Source organism: Strix aluco, chromosome 6, assembly GCF_031877795.1.
Source record: "Strix aluco isolate bStrAlu1 chromosome 6, bStrAlu1.hap1, whole genome shotgun sequence".
NCBI classification, from domain to species: Eukaryota; Metazoa; Chordata; class Aves; order Strigiformes; family Strigidae; genus Strix; species Strix aluco.
In genome coordinates this window covers 36,551,178-36,574,276 of record NC_133936.1, presented here as the reverse complement: position 1 = coordinate 36,574,276, position 23,099 = coordinate 36,551,178, and the positions used below count along the sequence as shown (strand labels likewise).

The following is a 23,099-nucleotide window of genomic DNA, read 5'->3' as shown; positions in this document are numbered from 1 at the left end:
TTGAAACAATCGTGCTTGACAAGTGATTATTCTTTGACAAGCATTATGCTTTCTTTAGCATAAAAATAGATTTAAAAAAAGAATAATGGGGTAATAAAGTAAATTTGAATCTTGTCTACTTTTTAATCATTATGAGTTATACACCCACACAGTCTCTTCTGTCCTGTTTCAGCTCTGACAATTATATACAATCAAACTGCAATTTAAGAGCCTTTATCAAAGTAAAGGGTAACGTTTATTAACATGAATGAGGAATACATAATAAAAATATAAGCAACTTAATAATACGTAATCAAAATAATCAGTACAGTAAGTGGTGTACACTAAAAGCTTTCATTCACAGGTGCATAGTAGTTTACTTCACATTTCCATAAAAATCAAAGTTGTATTCTTTCAGGGATGACTTCCTCACCCAGAGCCTTTACCGACTGTTTCTTTCTTTTCTTCTTGATTTTTATTACTCTTCTTTCACCTTTTTTTTTATTGAACCCTAAAGGTAAAATGAAGAAAGTAAAATTAGATGCTGTATGACTAACACATCCAAGATTATCGGAAATAACAGACAAGTCTTGTTTTCAAGAAATATTCTTTAAAGAAAAAAAAAAAACACATTGTCTTACCTAAAGTCTTCATATGCCTGACCAATGCCATGTTGTCTTATTTCTATTCTTGTGGACTGTATTTTACTGTCCATCTTTCTCTCTCTCTAGTTCTGTCTTTCTTCTGATTTCCATCTTCACTTTTCTAAGACTTTCAACTATTACATTATATCAGGCCAACACTTACTATCAGAAGTTGCAAGAATGTTTCAGCCTGCATAATACTTATTTCTTATGATAGTCTGTGGCAGTATCACTTCCCATACCTTTCTTGCAGATCCTCAAACATGACCTTCTGGAGGTGAAATTATTCTCATTTCCACCACAACCACTGTAGCTAAATGGGCGACATCTTCCAGTTGAGTAGTTGTAGAAAAATCTTAACTCTTTGGCTCTACAAAGTCCTCTGTCCAGAGGGGTCATGCACAAAGAAGGGATATGGGGTTGTTCTAGAAATACCAAGAAAAACAAGGTTAAAGACAACAACTGCAGTTTACCAGTTTTCCATCATGTTGATATTATATATGAGATTTGAAGCTCACAGAACTTTGAAATTTATATGAAATTTACTGGCAAATTTAATTCTGCCCTCTTGAAAATCTAGGATACTTTACATAAACATCTCGGGTTTTATGATTACAAAAAATACCACAGCAAATATTATTTTCTCTTTGAATTCCAAAAGCCAGCAAAAACTTACCTGAAAGCAAGGTTTGTTTCCTATATATTTAGTGATAAAATTGCCATTTCTGTGATAGGAGATAGTGTTCAAATTTAATTAGGGAAGTTTCAAGTGAAGTATTTGTAGAAAGTGAATGGAAATAAATTAAACTTGGATGGCTTTAAAAATATGGTAAATATTTATGATAATTAACGAAGTGAATTTTTCTAGTTACTGCTAGAAACCAAGTAGAAAGTAAAAGTACCCAGCATTTCAAATGTGAGATTCAATATTGGGTTTGTCATATGAATCCAGAAAGCTTGACCTAAGTAATAGAAGTCAGTCTATGAAAAACACTGAGCAATTATCAAGAAATAGCTTGTAACTCGCAGAATAACAAAGGATTGAACGTGACTAATAAGTGCGCAAAGTGACCAAGGTGCTGGTGCTATAGTGCTGCTGTTAGGTTTTTACCATTCCAAGGAGTAGGCTGATGGTTTGTTTCTTCAGTGTTGCTTGCAAGTGCGAGCATGAGAACTGAAACACTGGAAGATGAACCTGAGGTATCCGAAGTACCTGGGCACTGGAACAAGTTCAATGAGCAAATCCGTCCCAGAATTCCCAAACCTGGAGAATCTCCATCATCTATCACCCTGGAGTGACTCATATACAAAATTAGAACTGATACAATTGCTGCACAGGATGCAAAAAATTGAATGGGAGCCATTATATCATCAGTTATGAGGGACCTAAAGGAGCACCATTTTCCTTCAAGAAGCAGCAGAATTGAGATAGCTGAGATCTGAATGCATAAATGGAAACGTGAAGCTAGTCAGGTGGTCTTCTTGAAGTTACAAAGCCAGGAAGAAGTCGTTCAGAGGAAAAACCAAGTAAAAATTCTAGGGAATAATTTGGGTTATAACAGAACGGAAGACATCCTGTTGTCACAAAAGTGGAAAACAGGTGAGGTGCTAAAAGCAAGAAGTTATGAATTAACTTGGGCAATTCAAGAGGCTGGCAAGAAAATATCAAAAAACCCATGCTACATCTTACTTATTTTACACGTATTACACCTGCTGAAAAAGGTTCATCTGCCAAGTATAATAGCTGAACTGGCAGCAAGCAGTGAAGAAGTACGAAAAACTATGGGAAATAAATGAACGGTGATTTATGGAAAGCTAAGACAGCAAAATGAAATTAGTAATATATTTGAAGCTGTGTTAGCAACATCGTACTATTCAAAAGAAACCTGAAATACAAAAACTGAGTCATGAATTGGTTTTTCAAGATAGATTAAGTTAGTTTCAGGTTATAAAATGAGCACTACTTAATTTCTTTTTATAACTGACATTATTGTAAGAGTAAGGTTCACTCTGGATTCAGAGTAAGACCCTACAATGTGATACAATTTATATTAAATCTAGTGTTTTATTTATAACAAAGATGGTAGTTAATTAATGCAATGCTTTTGGTACTGCTCTGAGAACTCATGTCTAGAATGAATTTAATCTCTCTCTAGCTAGAGAGGATGTTAGCTTTCAAAGCATAAGTTCAGCAACATTAAAAAAAAAAAAAAAAAGCTTACTTATTTTAACCTGATAATTTCTGAACCTAAAAAGAACAAAACAGAAAGGCTTATCAGTGATGAAAGGGCCAAACAGCATAGGTTTCTTAACTATATAACAGAATTTAAATATATACTTTGTAATGTAAATTATTTATCTGGTATGCAGGATTTTCCAGAGACTCCACAGTGCCCTCATGAAGGAGTTCTCACAACAACTGTAAGCTTCAGGGGAGCCATGGAGCCAGTGACGTGGTTACTGGTGAATAAGGGCTACCTATGTACGTATAACGCAACTGGCAGAGCAACACCTAAATGTACTCTTTCCTAAAAACTATGTTGTTCTTTCTCTAGATCATTGCTAGACAAATGCTGCAGATACTAAACACTATTCATGTTCATCTTCAGAATGTCTGCATATTCCTTACACTCACAGAAACAACCAGCCCATGAAGAAGACCTCTTAATTTTGCCATATAGCAGCCATTTTTTCAACAAGAGTATATTAAAATTAAAATGAAATGTCTTATCATAATTTCTTGTCTGATGAGGGTGATAAAAATTATGAATTGATTTTAATATACTGACCTGTTAACTTTAAGTTACTGTAAACATAAAATATGTGCTGTGTCACGCCCAGCCCAACATCTCTATTGGCAGGACAATCTATAAGCCTGTGAGCGAGTATGCTAACACAGTCACTGGGAGCATTAGATCCAGGTAAGTTTTCTTTGTTCAGCCCCAGCTTCTAACGCTGTACTTATGTATATGATGTTATAGTAAGTTTAGATAATACGCCTGTTCTTGAGTTTCTCTCTCAGATGTTTTGGTTTTACACCCTCCTTTTTCTAAGAGTTGTTGAAATGTTTTATTTCCTGTTTTATTTTCTGAAAAAAGAAAAAAAAAGAAACAAATCCCACAACCCACAAAACTACACAGAGGAAAAGGGGTACACACTGAAAACAGTCAAAAAAAAAATAGCATTTCATGTCCCACTATCAGAATTATTTTCCCCTAATCTAGTCATTACAGGTCTATGAAATAAAGATATCAACTTCATTGAAAGACTACTTGAGATAGATCTGCTGTTTTCAACTCTACTTTTTTTTTCTCAATTTAGATTACATTTTAGCAATTATTTTTCACAGTGCAAGTAGCATTCTCGTTACATTACATAACTCATTACATGTTAACATCAAGTGGATCATATGAACCTACAATTTAATAAATATCATTAAATGCTTTCTAACTTTTTTATACATGCAACTACATGGCCTATCCTACGGCCTTTGATGCAATTTCTACAGAAATCAATTGGTTATTTACATTGACAGAAACAAACCTTAAGACTCTGGCTTAACCCTTGTGTTCATGCTATTCTGTTTATCCAAACTATCCAATTTAAACAGGTTTCAAATATCCAATAGCAAGCTCATGAGCTTGGATTTGATATATATATTATTTGCCAAAAATATGCAACATAAGTCAGGTCACGAACAGGCATGGGAAAAAAGAATTTACAATTCACACAGGCAAAGGACAAATGAAAGCTTTCAAGCTGAGTTAGTCAAACATTTCCAGGTGTAAAATTCTCTTCTTCTGGAAAGTACCAATACAATGAAATACAAAGAGTGTTACTCAGAAACGTGCCAATTCCATCAAAAAATTTTGAAGGAAATTAGACCTTGGAAGCCATCTCAAGTGGGGCTTGGGAACTGGAACTCCTGCCACCAGCTCTGCAGGAGCTTCTCAAATGAGTTTCAGGCTTTACAACAGCAAAATACAGTGTAGATCTTTCTGTTATCTTATTTTTTCTGTTACTTCTTTTTCTTGATGATGCAGATGTTTGGACTGATTTTGTTTTGGTGAGAGAATAAGACCCCAAACTGAAATATTTGATAATTTGTTTCTGAAAAAAATAGGTAAACTCATTATACAAAATAAGCAGTAGATAAAAAAAGGCTACTGTTCTTACCTGTAAAAAGACTATTATATCTTACCCTCCACTACTACCTAAACAGTCTTGAAAGGAGTATGGTTTAAGATTGACTTTTTATAACACAGCCTTTTCTTGAATGCCAGGCACCCCCCTCTGTAGGGTGAACAGATGACATGAACATACTTCAGAAACTCTGAAACATGCGTATTCAGATATAGACTCATATTTATAAAAAATAATTCCAATCCTGCATTGCAACAATAATCATTATCCCTCAGATTTAGCTGGGGTTGTGTGACAATGAACTGTTAATTGATCACAGTAGAAAAGAAGTTTGAAATGATCTTGGTCAGCCGGATGAGAAACATTCTCTTTTGCTAGACACCAGTGTGTGAGATTCATGAAGCTTCATGTTTATTGCCAGATTTTTGATATATGCAGGCTTCAGTATCTCATTTCTGGTTGCAGCAAAGAGAAAATAAAATAATCTTCAAGTAGACAAGCTATTACAAAAATAATGAGTCATCTGCACTTGACAGCACTCTATAGGTATAAATTGATGCAGATCCATTCTAGCAAATAGAACTGTGTCAATTTATATCAGCAAAAGATATGTCCCTGACTTTGAGAAGTAATAATAGGAACTGCCTCTGTGTGCCATTCCATATTTGCTGAGTTGAAAATTGACTTTTGATCCTGCATACCACTTAGATCTCACAAATCAATTGTAGAGTATTGCACTTATAATTTCCCACCATAGATCACTAATCTAAAAATGAAAGGTTTGATTCTTGCCTTCACTTTCTCTTAACTTTCTGAGAATAAAAGTTATTTTAGATCTTGCAGCAGAGTAAGACCAGAACAGTCTTCACTCTGTGCAGAAAGTTCCTTGCTGAGAGACAGAGCTAGAAGTTTCATGTTTATATGAAGAAAAAAAACCACAACTTTGTTTTGTTTGGCCATAGAGGAGTTTAATTTTCTGAAGATCAAGAACTTTGTTGGAAATCTATTAATCTGTTATCATTACCGAGTTATACATACCACCCATATTTTTTCTTGAAATCAAGATGAAATACCATTTCAATTGTGAGGTAAGGCATTCTATAAGAGACAACTCCTTGCAACATTTTTTTTTTTAATGGTGGTCATGTATTCAGAAAAAAAGAAGATACATAGCCAGTCCAATATACATGCAAAATAGATGTTCCAGTGGTAGACCAGCTACTTTGCCTGTGCATGAGAAGATGGGCATCAGCCACTCCATCCCAGACAGTCCATCCTGACCTCGTATGTGCACAGCCAGATCCTTGTCCCTCCCTGAGGGCCACGGGGAGTTGCAGCACATGTTTGTGTGAGATGGTCCTACTTGCAACTTCAGTTTACACCTCTACCTCTAGTAATAGAAGGAATGGAGGCTATGTTCTCCACATCTCTGTGGAAAATCAGCTGTCAGTTTTGGCCCTACCCTTTCCTCCCCTGCAGGGGGATTGCACAAAGGCACCAGATTTTAGCCCATCCCAGCAGCCTGAAGGATACAGGCTGATCAACAGAATGGCAGCAGGTGCTGCATGGGGCAGGTTAGTGCAAGGCAGACAAAGGTTATATAGTAGGGAAGAACCTGAAGAGCCTTCAGACTTTCCACTGAAACACACTGGCCCTTCCAAGGTCATGTTTCTTACCCGACCCATCCAACTACACTGACTCCACCCACCCTTGTTCCCTGACCTTTTCTTCCACCAACCTGCAAGTCTTCTCTTCTTCTTATGCTCACCTCTCCCTCCCAAAATCTGCTCTACCAGAAAATTCACTATTACTGACAACCAAGAACCTTTCTGTTTCCTCTGAGAAAACATAGTGAATGATGCCCCTTTGTATAGATTAGTTGTTTTGAGGATTTGGGGATTCATATTATGAGTAAAAACCTTCAGGGAATGTGTACACTATTATGTACCTAGACTTATCATCAGGCCTTAAATAATTCAAATATTTTTCAGTAAAATAAGTTACCAAAAGCTTACTGTTTTATATTCAGTCATTTTAATAACAGTGTATTGATGCTTCGTATGTGGTAAACAAATAATCCAACTATCACAGAAACTTAACTCAACAGTATATGTGGATCACAGTGCAGGCAAAAAAAATAGAATACAACCCACATTCAAGCTTTATCAGACATACCATTCTAAGCAAAGAGCACAGGAATGTTATTCTACATGCCTATTATCGTACAGATCATATAAAACACAGAAAACTTAATGAATCTGTAAGCCATCACTCAATCCCCAGAAGTAAAGGTAAGTGTAAATGCAAAAAACCAACAGAAATACTTGGTAAGAACGCTCAGGCTTTTTCCAACTGTTTCTTGTTTCCTCTTGCATAACTGTGGATCATAAAAATGACATGCCTCAAATTCAAATGCCTCAAAATTACCTTTTACAGTTTGAGCAAGTACCAGCAATATATAGTGGACAGCATCCAGCTGCAGAAACTGTTAAAACCTAGCCCTCTGCAGTAAAGGTCCAGATTCTCATCTGCATTATATACATAGTGCAAAAATATCTTGAAGCAGACACAAAATTAATTCACATTCACTTTGATTAAACGCGAACCAAGAACTGAGTTTACTATGGCCTAGTGAAAATAAAAATGTATTATAATAAATATACTGTGCCATATTCCAAAATCCAAATATGGTTCTTTTTTTTTAATGGGTAAAAGGAGCTTTAAATCAGCTGCCAACTAGATCCCCACAAAAATATTAATTTTGACTAAAAGAACTCTGCATCTCTGCTTTTGCTCTTGGTCCTTAAATTTTTGTATTTATCAGACCTTCAAGAAGTGCACACTTTCAGAAGAGGACAAGATGTGGTCAGTCTTTCACTTTCTGATATTTATGGAAGATCTGTAAGTAGCAATATATTTCCTTACTTTGACTTTCTCTGCTTATCAAAATATTTGACATAGACAGAAGCCTGTTCTTTACTCTCAGATATGTTGGAAAATGGGTGGAAATGGAAAAGCAATCCAGAGTGCATATAAAAGACTGAGAGCCAAAAACTGCAAAAGTGAATTCTTACCAAAAAAAATGGGAAAGTGGTTACGCTCCTCCTTTGCGGAACTACTATTCAGAGCGTTGGACTTCTCATTTGGAGCGGTTGGCAACAAATTTACTAAAAGAAAAAAAAAAAAAAAGGGTGAAACAGTAAGTGATGGGTTAGCTAGACATAACAAAGCTCTGAAAATTAGCTATGATTGGTACCAATTTGCCTTGCTCCATGCCAGTACTAATATCACTAAAAGGTAGCATTTCTTTTAAGTCCCAAAGGCATAGGAAACTGATGTGCTGGGCAACTTTGGGATGGATTCCTTTTTCTTCTTTAATTTTACCTATGGAAGATTTAAATCAATCATGGTTTGGTAAGGTTATTTTTATATTACTAGCAGACATTCTAACCTTTGCATTTGTAAGCCTTTTTTGAAATATATATTACTGACAAGAAAATGGCTATGAAGCTAGTTTTAATGTTACTGAGTTCGCTGTGCTTATGTATTTCAGCTAACATACATATCTTCAAATAAATGCGAAAATGAGTGGACAAGCCAAGTGTGAAAAAGGTTAACTATAAACAGCAGAAGCAAATTCTTACCATAAATCCCAGGGAACTGGTTGGGTTCTTCTACTGGGGAACTACTGTTCACAGTGTTAGGATGCTCTTCAGCTGGAACAATTGGCAATAAATTTGCTAAAAAAAAAAAAGCATAAGAAAAACAATAAGGAAAAAAACACAAAAACCAATTGGTGTCAATGATTCAATATCACTAAGGTAAAACCTTTTATCTATTTAAACCATGGCAATGCCCCCTAATCCTCTCTTTCTTCTTGGGTATTCATACAAATTTACATGGAGGTGTTATTTTGGATTAAAGTCAGGAAACAAAAGCATTCTGCAGCTTTCAGTCCAGAAGGTAAAAGTGGAATCAGAGCCCAGGAAGAAATGCTTCAGCAAAGGTAGGGGAAAAGTACATGGCTCTATACGTATATCTTTTAAAAACAATTGTTAGAAAGGAACTATAGTGGGTCTTTCCTATTCTAGATGTGAATAAACTCAAGTTCCCCTGGCCAAAATGACAGATTATGAAACAGTCCTGGAAAAAGACCCACTAGAGACAAGCAAGACAGAAGGGTCTGGAGGCTCTGGGTGGGAAAATGTATTTGCCCTACGAATAAAACAAAGTACTTTGTGAAGGTGAGAGGAGTTATGAAGGCTACTATATTCTGATATAGACCAATTCATAGGAACTAGTGGGACGAGGAACTGGATGAATGATCTATGGCCAGTCCGAATGGCTGTTTTGTAGCCTAAGCTGCACAGCCAAATCATTCAGAAGTGAGGGACAGGTTTCCCATGAATCTTTGGTGGGAAGCCAGCAACACACAATAAGGAAACAGTAAAGACCAATTCTTATATTGGCACCTATTTTCCTTACCAGATTTGCTTTGAAAAGAATATATTCAGATACACAGGTTAAGATATACATATTAGCATTTTACGATTTTATAAAGCCAAGCAGCTGGCAGATTAACCGTCATGAGAAAAGTAAAAAAAGTAGGAGTCCTGTAATATTCATTAAAGTTCATAGTATCTACCATTTTTTTTAGTTTATATTTTTTCATTTTTGTATTTTCATTTAAAAATATATATATAATTATTGTTAATTTCAGCTATAAATTATTGCCACCTCAAGGTACCCTAAGTTGCCTTTTTTCCATGCAAGAAACCTTCAAAACACAATGTTGTTTATACAAGAATAAACTAAGAATAATGAGGACAACAACTTACAGTTGCCTTGGCAGGTAGTCTGGCATTCTTCCAAATTCTTGAAGTTGTTCTGGTTTCCGAGGCACCCACCATACTTGAATACTTCACATAACTTTGTCTCTTTGTTATAGAAATACCTGGAAAAATAGCCTCGGCAGATTCCAGGGTCTTTCTCATAAAAGCAGAAGTTGGGCTTCTCTATGAACAATGGTAAATGACAAACAGGGCGGGGGAAGAAAGAAAATCAACACATGTTCCAAGACAACAATAGAACTGGAAGAAGTTTATAAAATAAACCTGTAACTTTGGAATAAAAACCAACTGTAACTGCTGCTTTATTGCACTGCTTTTGTTCTGTATATAAGACTGCAATATTATGCCGGAGCATTATAGGAACATTTTTATTAGTTTTTTTCTCTTTTCAAGTAGCCAGTAATTTTATCTTGGAAAATGAGGACTAACAATTTCTTTAAGTGTCCTCCTACATTGAAGTTCCAAGATGAAAATTAGACTTGAATTTCAGCTGGATCATTTGAATCTAAGTACACATTCTTGTCATTTATATAGTCGTTCTAGTCAATGTTAGTGTGAATTATACAAAAAGCAATGTTAAAATAGAAGGAAAAAGGAATTAGTTTTAAAAAATGAAAGAAAATCTATCAATGCATTTTGTCTGGGACAGTCTACTACTATAAAAGGATGCAGGAAATTGAGACAGAGCAGCTATTCTAACTATCATTTTTCAGTCCTGGATTCTAATTTGCAATTAGTAACTACAATACCAACCAAGAAAAAGTTAACTAATGAATACTGCATGATTTGACTGAATATCAAGGCATGTTATCATGGCTTCTGGCAGAGAAGAAAAACACATAGCCATACAATAATTCCCAAATGTCAATTGCTCATAATATTCTTTTTTTTTCCTCAAAATTATATTCTTAAAAGAAAATCACAGAAACAATAATGAAATATATGTGGAGATATTCTCAAATTCTTGTTAGTACATACTTTGAAATATGATTCTTGACTGAGCTGACTTGAAGAGAAAACTTGAAGTGTATTTAGCCATCATATAAGACAATCATATCAGACACAACTTATAAAGGCCTTCCTTACCTGTGACACTTAATAGAATGTTGAGACTAAAACAGCGTACAGAGGGCTGCCATTTTAATAAAAATGACTATAGAGCAATTACTTTGAAGTCCCTAACATTTTTGGAGTAGACCATGGTGTTGTAAAGAAGTTGGTCCTATTATATTTATTTTAGCTAAGTGTCTTTTAAAAATAATTGCTAGAACAATAATATTATTAAATTCAATTGAGGTACATCATATATTCATATAAAGCATTATAATAGCTCATAATTAGTGTTTTTCCAAGAAACAATTGTCAGTATCTCATGTTTCAATTTTTATAAAGCTTCATGAACAGCAAAATGTCATTTTCAGAAATCACATATAAAATTAAATCATTAAAATGTTCTTGCATAAAGTAACAAAATCAACTATTTTAAGCATTCCTGGATAGCTTAATTTCGATACAAATTTCATTCTCTGACAGTAAGTATATGTATTCTACAGTTCAGATATTTCACATTTCTTACTATTCAAATGCAGCACCTATTGATATTCACAGGTTTACAAAATTAAGTTCACATACACCAAGAAATATGAAAGGTATGGGCAAGGCATATGATATGCTTTCAGCTTAAGAATGGAAATGAGACAATTATGTAGACAGGTAGCAAGCAAGAATCTACGAGAGTCGTATCTATTCCATATGCCATCTATTAGGAGCTCACAGACAATAGGAGCTACAGAAAAAATTCTTTCATCAAACATTGCAGAATATTGTGAAATAACAGAAAAATATTATGAGATAGATCTTAACTGAGAAAGGAAGGCAGATAATAATAAATGTATGTAAAGTAAACTACAGGATTATGACTGATTCTTAAAACCAGCTGCTCTTCATTTAGAAAATCCTTATATTAAAATGGTTCTGGCAGAAAAAGCAAATTAAGTCCAATAAGTTGAGCTCACAGCTAAATTTTAGAGCCATTTTTGAAGAGAGAGTTCATGAAGGCAATATAATCCTAACTATACAAACTAGTATTATACTCCTAAATGCCATGTCTTTCTCCAGAGACTTAATATTCAAGACTACATTACTGGAAACAATAGTAAACATGTAATGATGTTGATGATAGCCATGAGCTGAATTTAACTGGCTATGTTCTGTTTTGTCATTAAAAGCAGGGAACTAGGTTCAGACCTTAAAGAAAGTAGCGCCAAATGTCTGCAGCATCTGTGGAAAATCAACTTTGGTAACTTCCACAGCATAGAATCAAGATTACTTTTTTTATAGCATTAAGCATGGAAAAGACAGTAGAAAACAGGAAAAGAAAACCATCATCTCAGTATGAAAATATTCCAAATACCATTCTGCAAAGATACATGATTTCATTAGCCTATTTCAAAATGTACGTGCAAATATTGGTATTTCTGCGAGGAGTTAAATACACACCAATTCAAGAGGAAGCAAGTGGAAGGAGGGATGAAGGAGGGTAAGCACAGAAAGAGGAGCTGACTTGTGAAGAAATTTACTCAAGCCTGTATTTGGGGAACTCTGACTACCAGGATTGGGCCCAATCCAGATAAGTCTCAAATGTGGAAAGGGTAAGGGTGGAATCAGAAGCTCTGTTGTAAGTGCCAGATATAAATATCCGTGTTAGAAACATAGGGTACCTCAACAGACCAACAGTGTTTCAGACAAGTGATTCTCAGGGCTTAAGCATTGACTGTTTAGGAAGTCTGAGTATCAGGCATTTAAATTTCTGTAAACAGTCTGCCCCTGCAGGAGTGGGAAACTTGTCCCCTTGCTTAATGTGTAATTAGGGGATCTGCCCCAACCTCTGTTAGCTCCTACACAGCCAATGCTTGAAAAGTTCTGTCTCAGAGTGATTTTTTTTTTTTTTTCCTATTTTTGCTAACCGTGGAGGAAGCATTTAGATTATTCTCAAAACACACATAAGAGTTCCATATCATGGCTAATTATACAACGCTTGAATCTCTGCAGAGTCCTTTTCTCTTTACTGAAGAAAGGAAAAAAATGTGTCATGATGTGTTCATTTTGGGGAGAAGAGATTGCAGCTACCATCCTCAGTGACCACAACTGTCCTTAAAGTCTTTAATGAATACAGAAGAAGAAGATTAGGAGTAAGAACCCATTTTAGTCTGACACTGCTGTTTTTGTTAGGAGATATCTTGGAACAATACATTAAAAAAGTATCAAAAGAAGTTAAATCCCTTATTGTATAAGAGTCTTAGAATACTATATAAACATAATTACCTTTCTTAATTTTTGCTAACATCATCTTCTGAGGCAATTCTGCAATATAAATAAAAAGGAAAATAGTTAGCAAAAGCAGGCACGTTAAGTCACACCCGTGATACCAGGGTGCTTAGCAGTGACTGAGCATTGAGGAGGAAGAATACATCATCTCTTCCCCTTCTTTCTTCTATTCATTAGAGAAGCAGCACAAAAGCTTGTTCTGGAGGACTGAAGTATCATTTCCTTTGTATGAGAAGACCTGCTATATTAGAAACTTGAAGATATGGAAAGTACTGGCATCAAATTATGTCAATATTGAATTGAACAGAGAAATTTATCTTCATGTTACTGGAACCAGAATCCTGTGTTATGTAATCCTACTCCTCAAAGAAGGAGTAACATACTGCTAATAGCTTTGGAGATGATGTAGTTAGCAATACAGGCCTCTCGTGCTATCCAGTTCCCTTTGCTATGCTATGCTATGTAGTGTCTGAGTAAAGTTTTCATTATGTTGTTTATGATATTAAAGCCCATTCAGCCAAGAATCTCCAGCTATCTTTAGGGTAGTATAGACAACAAACTTATTTGCACTGTTCTTTGAGCGCATGATCAGCAGTGGTGAAGTTGTTATTGTCATTTTTAATGGAGGAGCCTGGGTTTTATTGCACTTGATCAAGAAGGTCAATATCTGAATTCAACCCCACATCCCTTTTCAGAGATTGAGAACAAACCTTCTTCCACTTCTAGAAGACTGCCTAATTATAAAACTACAAAGGAGTCCAAGGGGAGACTGTCTCAGCCAACGTGTAATAAAGGCTGAACATTTTTCAGCAGCTGAGAGAAAAGTGGCCAAGGATAGCTTATACATTTTCTATTACAGAGATATTTTGCAAGGCATCTGAAATAGCAGCTTCTGAACTTCACCTAAGTCATCTTAATTGCATTGCTTCATAATTGTTTTTTTGTACTTGTGCTTTTCTGAATGGCATTATAAAATGCTAGTTTCTCTAAAACTCTCTGCCTACTGACCTCTTGCATATGAGAGAAGGTACAGCTAAAGCCTTGCTTAATGTTGTCTGCTGGAAAGCAAACATCACTACAGCCTCTCTGTGACTTGGTGTGTGAGATACAGTTGCTCTGCCCAGCTGGCGAGGGTTGGGGGATACAGGAGCACTGCACCCTATCTCAGCCTGGAGGTACCTACTAGCAAGACCTCAGACTGAAAACAGTTCCTGCTGGAAAGTAAAGCTGCTGCTGTGCCCTTCCTTGTTATGGAAGCAGTAACAGAAGATACTTGAGCCATCTGTATCCTCACCTTTTCTATAATTTGTAATTTTAATAAGGTTCCCCACCACCACTATTTATAACAATCCACAGCCCAAAACTGACAGGAGTTTTAGCAGTTTATTCTCTACTCATATTCCAAGGCAAGTGCTTCTAACCATCCTTTATATAGTGATATACCTTCCATGTCTCCTATTTTAAGAGGTGCTGCTGGTGACTAACAAGCTTTTAGCATTAGCTGTACTGCCCTTGTGTTCCACCGTTTTTTCTTTTTCTTCTGGAACCATGCCTGTGTTATATTGTCAAGGCAAATCCATTGGGTAGAAATTCTGTCATGACATATTTTCCTTCCATCTCTGGGACAATGCAGCTGGCATCCTTAAAAAATATTATTTAAAGACATGACATGCACTTTAGAGTGACATACTTCTTTGAACATATTTCCAGTGCTTCCTATTAGTAGGAGGCTGTGCCTTCAGCATTTAAACCCATAACTTAAACCATGGACACTCACATCAAGCCATTTCACTAATTTCACTCAGCTGTCCCCTTCAGGCCAAAATCAGCAATCATACTTTGGCATGCGATCTCTATCTACTCTTCTGGCACAGAACAGGAAGAATTTATTGTGAGTCGATACAGGCTTAGAATATTTTAATCTTACTACCATGTCAACAGTGTCTTTTTGCTTCTGGTTTCAGTCAAAAAGCCAAATCCATAGCTGACTTAATTTCTTCATACACTAAATAAACTGTACTTCTGAGTAGATCTGCTATGTAAATAACAGACATCAGAATTGCTGTCATTTCCAGAACCTTTTATTAGCAGGTATCTTCCCATGTTAGAAGCTTAAGTAGCCCAAGATATATATTCACTGCCTTGAAAATTAGGACCTTTGCGCTAGTGATGACATTTGTGATTCTGCTCATATCCAATAAACAATGGAGCATATAGGCAAACTTCTCTTAAAAGTAATTTTTTCTTCCCTGAGGCAGTGAGTATTGGGCACATGAAACAAAAAATGCAGCTGATTTCTAGGAGGCTTGAGTCAGTACTAGGCATCTTGAATTTGAACACTGTCCTAGAGAGTTTTGGAGTGGACAAGCTGTAATTGGGGTCACTGAACTCTCTTGCACTGACTTTAGTCAGTTCTGGGAATTACTCATTCCTGCCTTTGATGGCTTATTCATTCAAAAATTTTTAAAAGTTGTTCTGGTTTAAGGAGCCTGGCAATTCACTCATATTGGTTCATTTATTCTTTTATTTGTGCTTAATACTGGAAAATCAGACACTGACTATACACATTATTTCTTCTGAATTTGTATATATATATCACATGACTTCCCCTTAGCTTATTTTTAGGAGTCTTGACCTTCACATTCTTCACAGTGATAAATGTCCATGTATCTCTTAGGTTTTTCTTTATTTTTAAGAATTTTCCTTTCACTGATACTATCTTTTCAGTCCGATTTCTACAGTTACTAAATAGTAATTTTCCTGCAGTAATAAATACTGGAAGCATTCAGTAAGATGAATATAACCATATACTACAAGACTGCACAGATAGAGCCATATTTAACAAACAGAACCTATCAAATTCTATTTTTTGTTACTGAGTTATGTTGGCAAAAGCGGGTTAACTTATTAGTTTATTTTATGGCTGATGGTTGACAGCATACTGTGTGTGCCACCGAACCATTTCATCTGCTGTTATTCACTCAGAGAATACAGAAATAATGAGCCTTTATTTATTCCTCCAGTTCCTCACAGCAGATTCAACACTCGCAGATTCTTGGATCACTATCAACCATACACCAAATACTGTACTTGGGCTGAGTACCAAGATGTGGACACTAAGCCAGTTCTCATTTCAAATAACTTCCAGTTTTATTCTATGGAGTTATGTCAATTATATGCCAGTACAGGATTTGGTCCAGAGGATCTGTTCCAGATACTGATTAAACACATATGTCAGAATCAAAATAACAGTATTAGTCAAAATAGCAACATCAGATTGAAGAAATAGTTTTATAGATCTTTGCTCTTGGCACCTGCTCATGACTTTCGGACACTTTCCATTCCAAATTCTGTATCTATCAACCCTGCCTTTTTCAGTTTAGCCCTCTATCTTAGCCTTTAAACTGGAATTTAGGACAAATACTCCAAGTTACCAGGAAGTCTCATGTTTTGGATAAGATACCAGCAGCTGCAGTCCTGCAAACAACCCTGCTCCAAGCATGGCAAAAATGCTGGGGGTGCAGCTGAAACCCAAAATCAGATACCTCATGTAAGGTACCAAAAGTCAGCCCAGTGACAGAAAAAGAAGAGGTATCTTCACATCCTAGATCCCAGGTCTTTCTGGCACGGAATGCTAATCTAAAAAGATAACATTCCATTTTTTATCTTGAAAGATTGTATTAATTAAACTTTGTGGAACCATAACTAGAAACAGATTAATCACAATTTTCTAAACAAAAACACTGTAGAAGTGAAGAAAATCCCTTTTAAGGAAGGTTGTTCTCTTAGAATGATATTACCAACATTCATTTTTTAAACTTCTATGTACATATTAACTGTGGAGTTCAGCACCAAGTTTCATTAATTTCTGTGCATTAATTTCTGTGCGGGGGGGGAAGTCAAATTCATGATACAAACTTGTGACTCACAGAAGCCATATGACAAAGGAAGAATTTTAAGTCTAGAAAGGCCATTTGTCAGATAAACAGATAATTACTATGCAAAATATTAATGCCACAATTTGAATAATTTTTAACTCCTTAAAATTAATCTGTCTTGAATGCTCACAAAAATATCATAATTCAATTCTGATAGAGATACATATTCTGGATAACCATACAGAATAAGTAATATTAATTAATACTCAAAAATCTGCCCAGGCTGGGTTAAGTAGAGGAAGAACATCAGTTTCTTTATCCATAAACCTTTACAGGGGTGATGATTACTAAAACACTAAGTGTAAGTTTTTTACATCCAGTTTGGTGGGTGGCCACCTTCAGCCCAAATTGGAAGCAAGACCAACTCTTGCCTTTTAAGACTCAAAAACTACATATATGAGAATGACCTACCTTCTTCTGCTAACAAGCACTAAAACTGGCATATTCTGGTTGGAGAAAATGACCCAGATACAGAGATAGGCCTTGATACAAGAAATCTGAAATCTATTACTGACTATAAGCTGTGCTATAACCAGCACACAAGGCTACTTGCTCTCCTTAAATATTGTAGGGTTCAGTTCCCAAAAAGGATAAACAGCTAGAACTTTTGATAGGACAATTTTTAGAAATGTAAGAACAAAACATCAGGGGTAGAAAAGGAGCAAAATGTCATTTTCGTGTTAGTTTTATATACTGGTTAAGCACAGCCCCGATCTTCCATTCCTCTGTAATGCATTTCTGCTTTGTTTGTTTTTCCGCCAATAACTGTCATCTGCTCCTATCCAGTAGTTTCTTATGAAGATTTAAAAACATATTACTTGAATTCTATCTTACTTTTGTATCTACTTTTTTTACTCAGGTATGAAGAATCCAAGACACAAATAGTATAGTCTAGAGAAAGAACAATATTGTAGACAAATTTTATCCCAACTGATTTCTAAAGAAGCAAATACAGGTACAGGAGCACCAAAATAGTAATCCGCACTTTTAGTAGTATCTGAGACTTTAAAACGAAAAGAAACTGAATTGCTGATGTAAGGGTTCTTGCCCTTCTCAGCTAGCTCAGTAAGAGTTGACTTAAGACCCATTTCAGGTCCAAGTAGGACAGAGTTTCATTGACTTTGTGTGTGCTTGCATTTAGGGCAGAATGTTTATATTCAGAAAGGTGCTTTTCCCTATGTAATTTTTTTTTTTTTTTTAACTTGAAATGCTAGATTGTGTTATTTAGTAACTAAGGAATTATGATTTCCATATAATTTTTCCTCAGTGGGATGTCATTTCAAGATACACCTTATTTTAATATCATTAGCACTATGTTTACCCATGTATGACTCCTGAAAACAGAGCAAGACTGACTGATTCTTGCCATTTCCCTGGAGCATGTCTGGTCTCTGAGGTTCATTAGTGGATCTTGCCAGAAGCCATCAAAATATAAGCTTCAAATTATTCCTTAGAGTAAAATGCCATTCACTTAAAGAATGATCTGATCTTTTTCACTTTGACAAGTTGTTAGTGAAATTTCGTAGTGTTTTTTCCATCCTGATGGAGATAGTTTTATAATCATGCAATTGTTTGAAAGCAAAACATAATTGATTGGAAAAATAACTGAAATCTGCTTTCATTCTAAAATTTATGGTTCATGTTTGTGGGGTTTTTTTGTGGTTTGTTTTTTTTTTTTCCTTCTTTTGGGTGGATTGTCTGTAGCGCCAGGTACAACAACAGAAATGCATGGTGGCACCAGCAGATCAGAAAATGGGTGTGAATGGTAAATAATGCCTTGACTTAGTATTTAGTGAGTAAATAAAATGCATGCAGTGTCCTTGCTGGAAAGATCAAAGGGATCAAGACCAGGGACAGTTTTTAGAAAGAATGGGGTTTCCTCTGTTGTCTCTCCTTCCAATATTTTCTAACCACTGAAACTTTGTGCTCATGTACAACCCTTCAGGTTAAATTTTGCTATTACTTATACACACAGTCCCACTGAGGCTTTGTTCCACTCAGCCACACCATTTTGACTCACTTTGTGTAGGTAAGACAGCAACCCTACTTTACTCTGTAAGTCATAAATACCATTGGAAATTGTCACACTAGAAATGTATAATAAATGTATATACTCATTCTTTCCCTTGCTCTGGCTGGACTGGATACAGAGGGAGAAAAGTCTGAGTCAAAGAAATGAATTACAGGCTTGAGAAATCTGCAAAGCCTATGCTGGACAATGACATGTTGCTGTTGCATCGGTTTGTATTCAGACAAATCGTTCTATTACATAAACACATCTGTGAGGAAACAACAGCTACCTATATGGGTAGCTGAAAAGTAGTATAAAGAAACAGAACCTGCAAAAACTTTTAAATAAATTTTCATTTTATTTTAAACACCTGTAACTATTTGAAAAACTTGATCAACCTCATGGCAGTGTAAATAGGTACTAAGACTATATAATATAGTATCAAGACTATATATGTCATACAGACAGAAGATAATTTATTATATCTACTAGTCAAGTAAATGCCAGATACCCTGAGCTGTATTCCCTGCTCTGACTGTAACACAGGACTTCACTTATTTTTCTCTTACTTTACCACCTTTCTTTTTCTGTCAGTAAAATGAAAGACAATAAATTGTTTAGTTACAGTACGTGGCTACTGATATGATCAGGTAATGTTTGCAGATTCTGAGGATTAGAAGCATTAGAACTAAAAAACATTATTAAAATATTACTTAGGGCAATGTGCACATCAGCTCCAGCCATTATTCTGACACAGGGATGGGAGAAAGATCTCTCATCTAGACATTCTTTGATGTCTAGAATAAATTTAGTGATGCAATTCATAGTAATGTTTATCAGGAAATACAGATGTGGAACAGACAATGTAACAGATTTAAGGCCTGATCTAAATATTACATAGATGTGAATTCTGAAAGGGATGGGAGATGGGTAACAGAAACATTTACATTTATTACAGACAAAGAACAATGCTACAAATCAGCTTGTCTTACATATATATATATAGTCTGTTTGGGTCAGAAAACCCAAAAAGGAGCTTCTGAAATAAATTTTCTGATCTGAAATTTCTGGAAGTACTTTTTGTAACATATATAAACTTGCTGTGCTTGAAAGTGACCTGTGCTAATCCTAGAAGGTACTAATTTATATCCCGTGAGCCAACTCAGTGCCTATAGCACATCAGCAGATTTGCAGTTTTACGGAAAGGTCCAAGGCATTATGAAAATGGAGTAAAGTGACACCTACCTAGCTCTGTATAGCAGTAGGGTGCTACCAGGGTACATCTCTAATAGGCAGGAGAGATTAAGAATTTTCATCTGATTGTGTTGTCCATCCTCAGAATAACCTGTAAATTGTTTCCTGCTGCAGGATTGCCCAGCATCACTGTCTTGAGCTCAGTAATGACATATTTTGCTGCTGGGCAAGGCATATGTGACTGAAAAGTATTGAGAATGAATCCTTCTATCTTACCTCAAAGTCTAAATAAATGAACATCCAATATATGAATTCACTTGGGAAAAAGCCCACATAGTTGGTATATTATCTGAGGGTTATCACACACCTTAGAGGAGCTCTTTATTCTGGATTTTTTCTATTTCTATTGCTCCCCCTCAGTACCTCCTTCACTATCACTTTCTGTTTACACAGCCAGACACATTCCGTCTAATTGCCATGAAAGAAAGATCCATATTAGTTTTCCAGAGGAAACTCTCAATAAGACTTGAATTCCTTCAGTCTCTGAAAATATGAACTTCTCCATTTTCTAGCTTCACTGGATTTAACTTCCAATTTTAAGAATCTTCTAAGTTTCTTACACTCCTGTGAGGAGCAGGAGGTGGTTACTTTCACAAGGCTAAAAGCCTGAGTTAATTACAAGGATCATTTTTAATAGCAAAAACAGCATTCACAAGGCGCTTTCTCCATATTCTGCTGTGTATCAGATTTTGGACCTCATTTTCTTCTTTCTAACAATTAATTGATGAGATTTCAACAAAACAGAGCTTTCATGAGAAACAGCTATAACTGACATTTTAAATAAGAATTATTTACTACTGTAGTTCTAATTATGCTGAATCATAGCAGATGTCCAAGATTTTGGACAGCTTCTATCAACTCCTCAAGTGAAGGAGAAACCTGGAATCAAAAATTGGATTGGATACTCTGAAAGCAATAAAGAATATCTGTGCTGCCCACCAGCTTAGCCCAACATCAAAATCAATTTCACTTTAAGAACTCATTCAAAACAGGGCTCTAGTTAGAAAATAAGCTTTTTTGCATTGGTCTCTCTATTCCACAGATCCACCAAAGAAAGTCATACTTATCTTTCCAAATCCTCAATGTTTGCTTGTACAATGTAAAATAATTCAGATGACCACAACATAGTATAATACTTGGGAAACTAATTAGAGGCATCACATTACTGCATTAATAGGAACTGAAGAGGACCTCTACTTCCAAAATTCATATGGTTTGTGGATGGAAATAACAGATGCACATGAAGAACTGGTAGGAGGATAAGAGAATGGGTACTGGCCTGTTATGAGACAATTCTTCTGACATTCTTCCAGTGTTTGAAAGTTGTTCTCATTGCCATGGCATCCACCGTATTCAAACATTTCACACTCACGGCTTTGAATATTGAAGTAATAGCGCAAGTGGATTGCTTTGCATGGACCTTCATCTGCTTTCATGGCACAGACCGAATGCCCTAGTTTCAGTGGTGGCAAAGCAGCACCTGTAATACAGAGGAGAAACAGAATAACTGTTAAGTTGGTCTGCTTTACTGCACATCATAACTTCAAAATGAGATTGCTTGCGTCTTCTACGAGAGAGACACTGCCTAATATCTGACTCTTAAGTTCTGAACACACTAAACAAAGACATAAAAAGAATCATCATCTGCATCGGAACACAAATTCCATTCAGTCAAACCACATGTGTGGTTTCGATTTTCAGCCAAAACAGCTCGTATTATAAACTTTAACTCCTCATCATAAATCTCTAAATAGCTATGGATAGCTGCTTAGTCACAGGAGCTAGTGAGCAATTCTGAACAACAAATGCATTGAGAAAATCCCAGTAGCTCCCACAGACACAATGACTACCTCTGCATCAAAAAAGGCAGAAAGGGAGTTCCTTGTACTCTCTTCCATGCACTTCTGATAGTGAGCATAGCTCATAAAGACATCTCGTAGCAAACCGCGTGGGATGAACTAAGCAAGACATCCCTGCAGAGGGCACCATTCCCCTGTCAGATCACACTTTGCTGGTACCTAAATCCATCCCGTACAACACAAAAGTCATCATACATTCCTCTTTTCTTTGATCTCACTGTTCTTGCATTAGATCTTTCAGGAGCTAAGAAGTACACAACTGGAAAGTTAAGATGAAAAAAAAAATCTTTTCAAATCGTGTCGTTTCTATGTCTTTCAATATACATTAGGTCAGGGAATGTTGGGAATTGTCATATATATTGTGAAAAAGAACACTACACTAGCAGAGTTTTACACTTCAATGTCTATAAGGAGATTCTGACTGATGTACCAGTTTGTGATACTGTTCCCTTATCAATATATGGTTTAATATCTTTTCCTGCTTTTCTTTTCTTATTTTACCCAAGAGGACTTTGAAAGCTTTACAGAGCTCATGTGGTTGCAATAGCAGCCAGAAGAACAGACCTGAAATTTTCCATTCATTCTCACAGAGCTAATCAGGACATTGATGTCTCTTAACACGTATATGCAAAAGTATCTATCAGTGCTCTTTGAAGTGGCCCAGGAAATGGGAGGGAAAAAGCGGGTAAGGACAAGAGTTTACATGATTGTTGCACAGCTTCTTACTACTAACTAGATTAAGTTTCCAGTATTAATTAAAAGAATCCACAAAAATCAGGCCTTATGTCATGGTAAAAAGGAAATTGGTATAACTACTACCTACCTGCTGGGTGGATATATAATTTTAATGTATAAAATTGGCCTTATTATGTAATCTTTAAATGAAATTCACAGCTGAGATGAATCCTCAAAAATACTCAGGTTAGTGGAAGTTTACTGACTTTATACTATATGAGCCACTTATAACTATTAAACCTATAGGAAATAAACAATTTTCAGCACTAAAATTTTTTAAGTCATAGGATTTAAATCCATGAAAAATTAACATTTATTACACAATTACCATCAGCACAAAAATTGTAACACAAATTTAG

The 23,099-nt window shown here is 35.7% G+C and overlaps 1 protein-coding gene across 10 annotated transcripts in view; it reads right to left on the bottom strand.

Moving 5' to 3' along the window:
- Positions 1-212: 212 nt before the first annotated feature.
- The window catches only part of TFPI (tissue factor pathway inhibitor), a 62,855-nt gene continuing 39,968 nt past the window's right edge, over positions 213-23,099 (bottom strand). For 9 of the 10 annotated variants that reach the window (XM_074829652.1, XM_074829645.1, XM_074829646.1 and 6 more), the window contains 7 exons: positions 21,426-21,626; positions 12,941-12,979; positions 9,605-9,781; positions 8,411-8,506; positions 7,841-7,933; positions 866-1,048; positions 213-490 (listed from right to left, as the gene is read on the bottom strand). In XM_074829652.1, the coding sequence (XP_074685753.1) occupies positions 378-490; positions 866-1,048; positions 7,841-7,933; positions 8,411-8,506; positions 9,605-9,781; positions 12,941-12,979; positions 21,426-21,626 (902 nt within the window). In that variant the 3' untranslated portion in view covers positions 213-377. Of the gene's footprint in view, positions 491-865; positions 1,049-5,881; positions 7,144-7,840; positions 7,934-8,410; positions 8,507-9,604; positions 9,782-12,940; positions 12,980-21,425; positions 21,627-23,099 lie in introns of those variants that run through there. The other variant, XM_074829654.1, reaches the window with a different exon arrangement.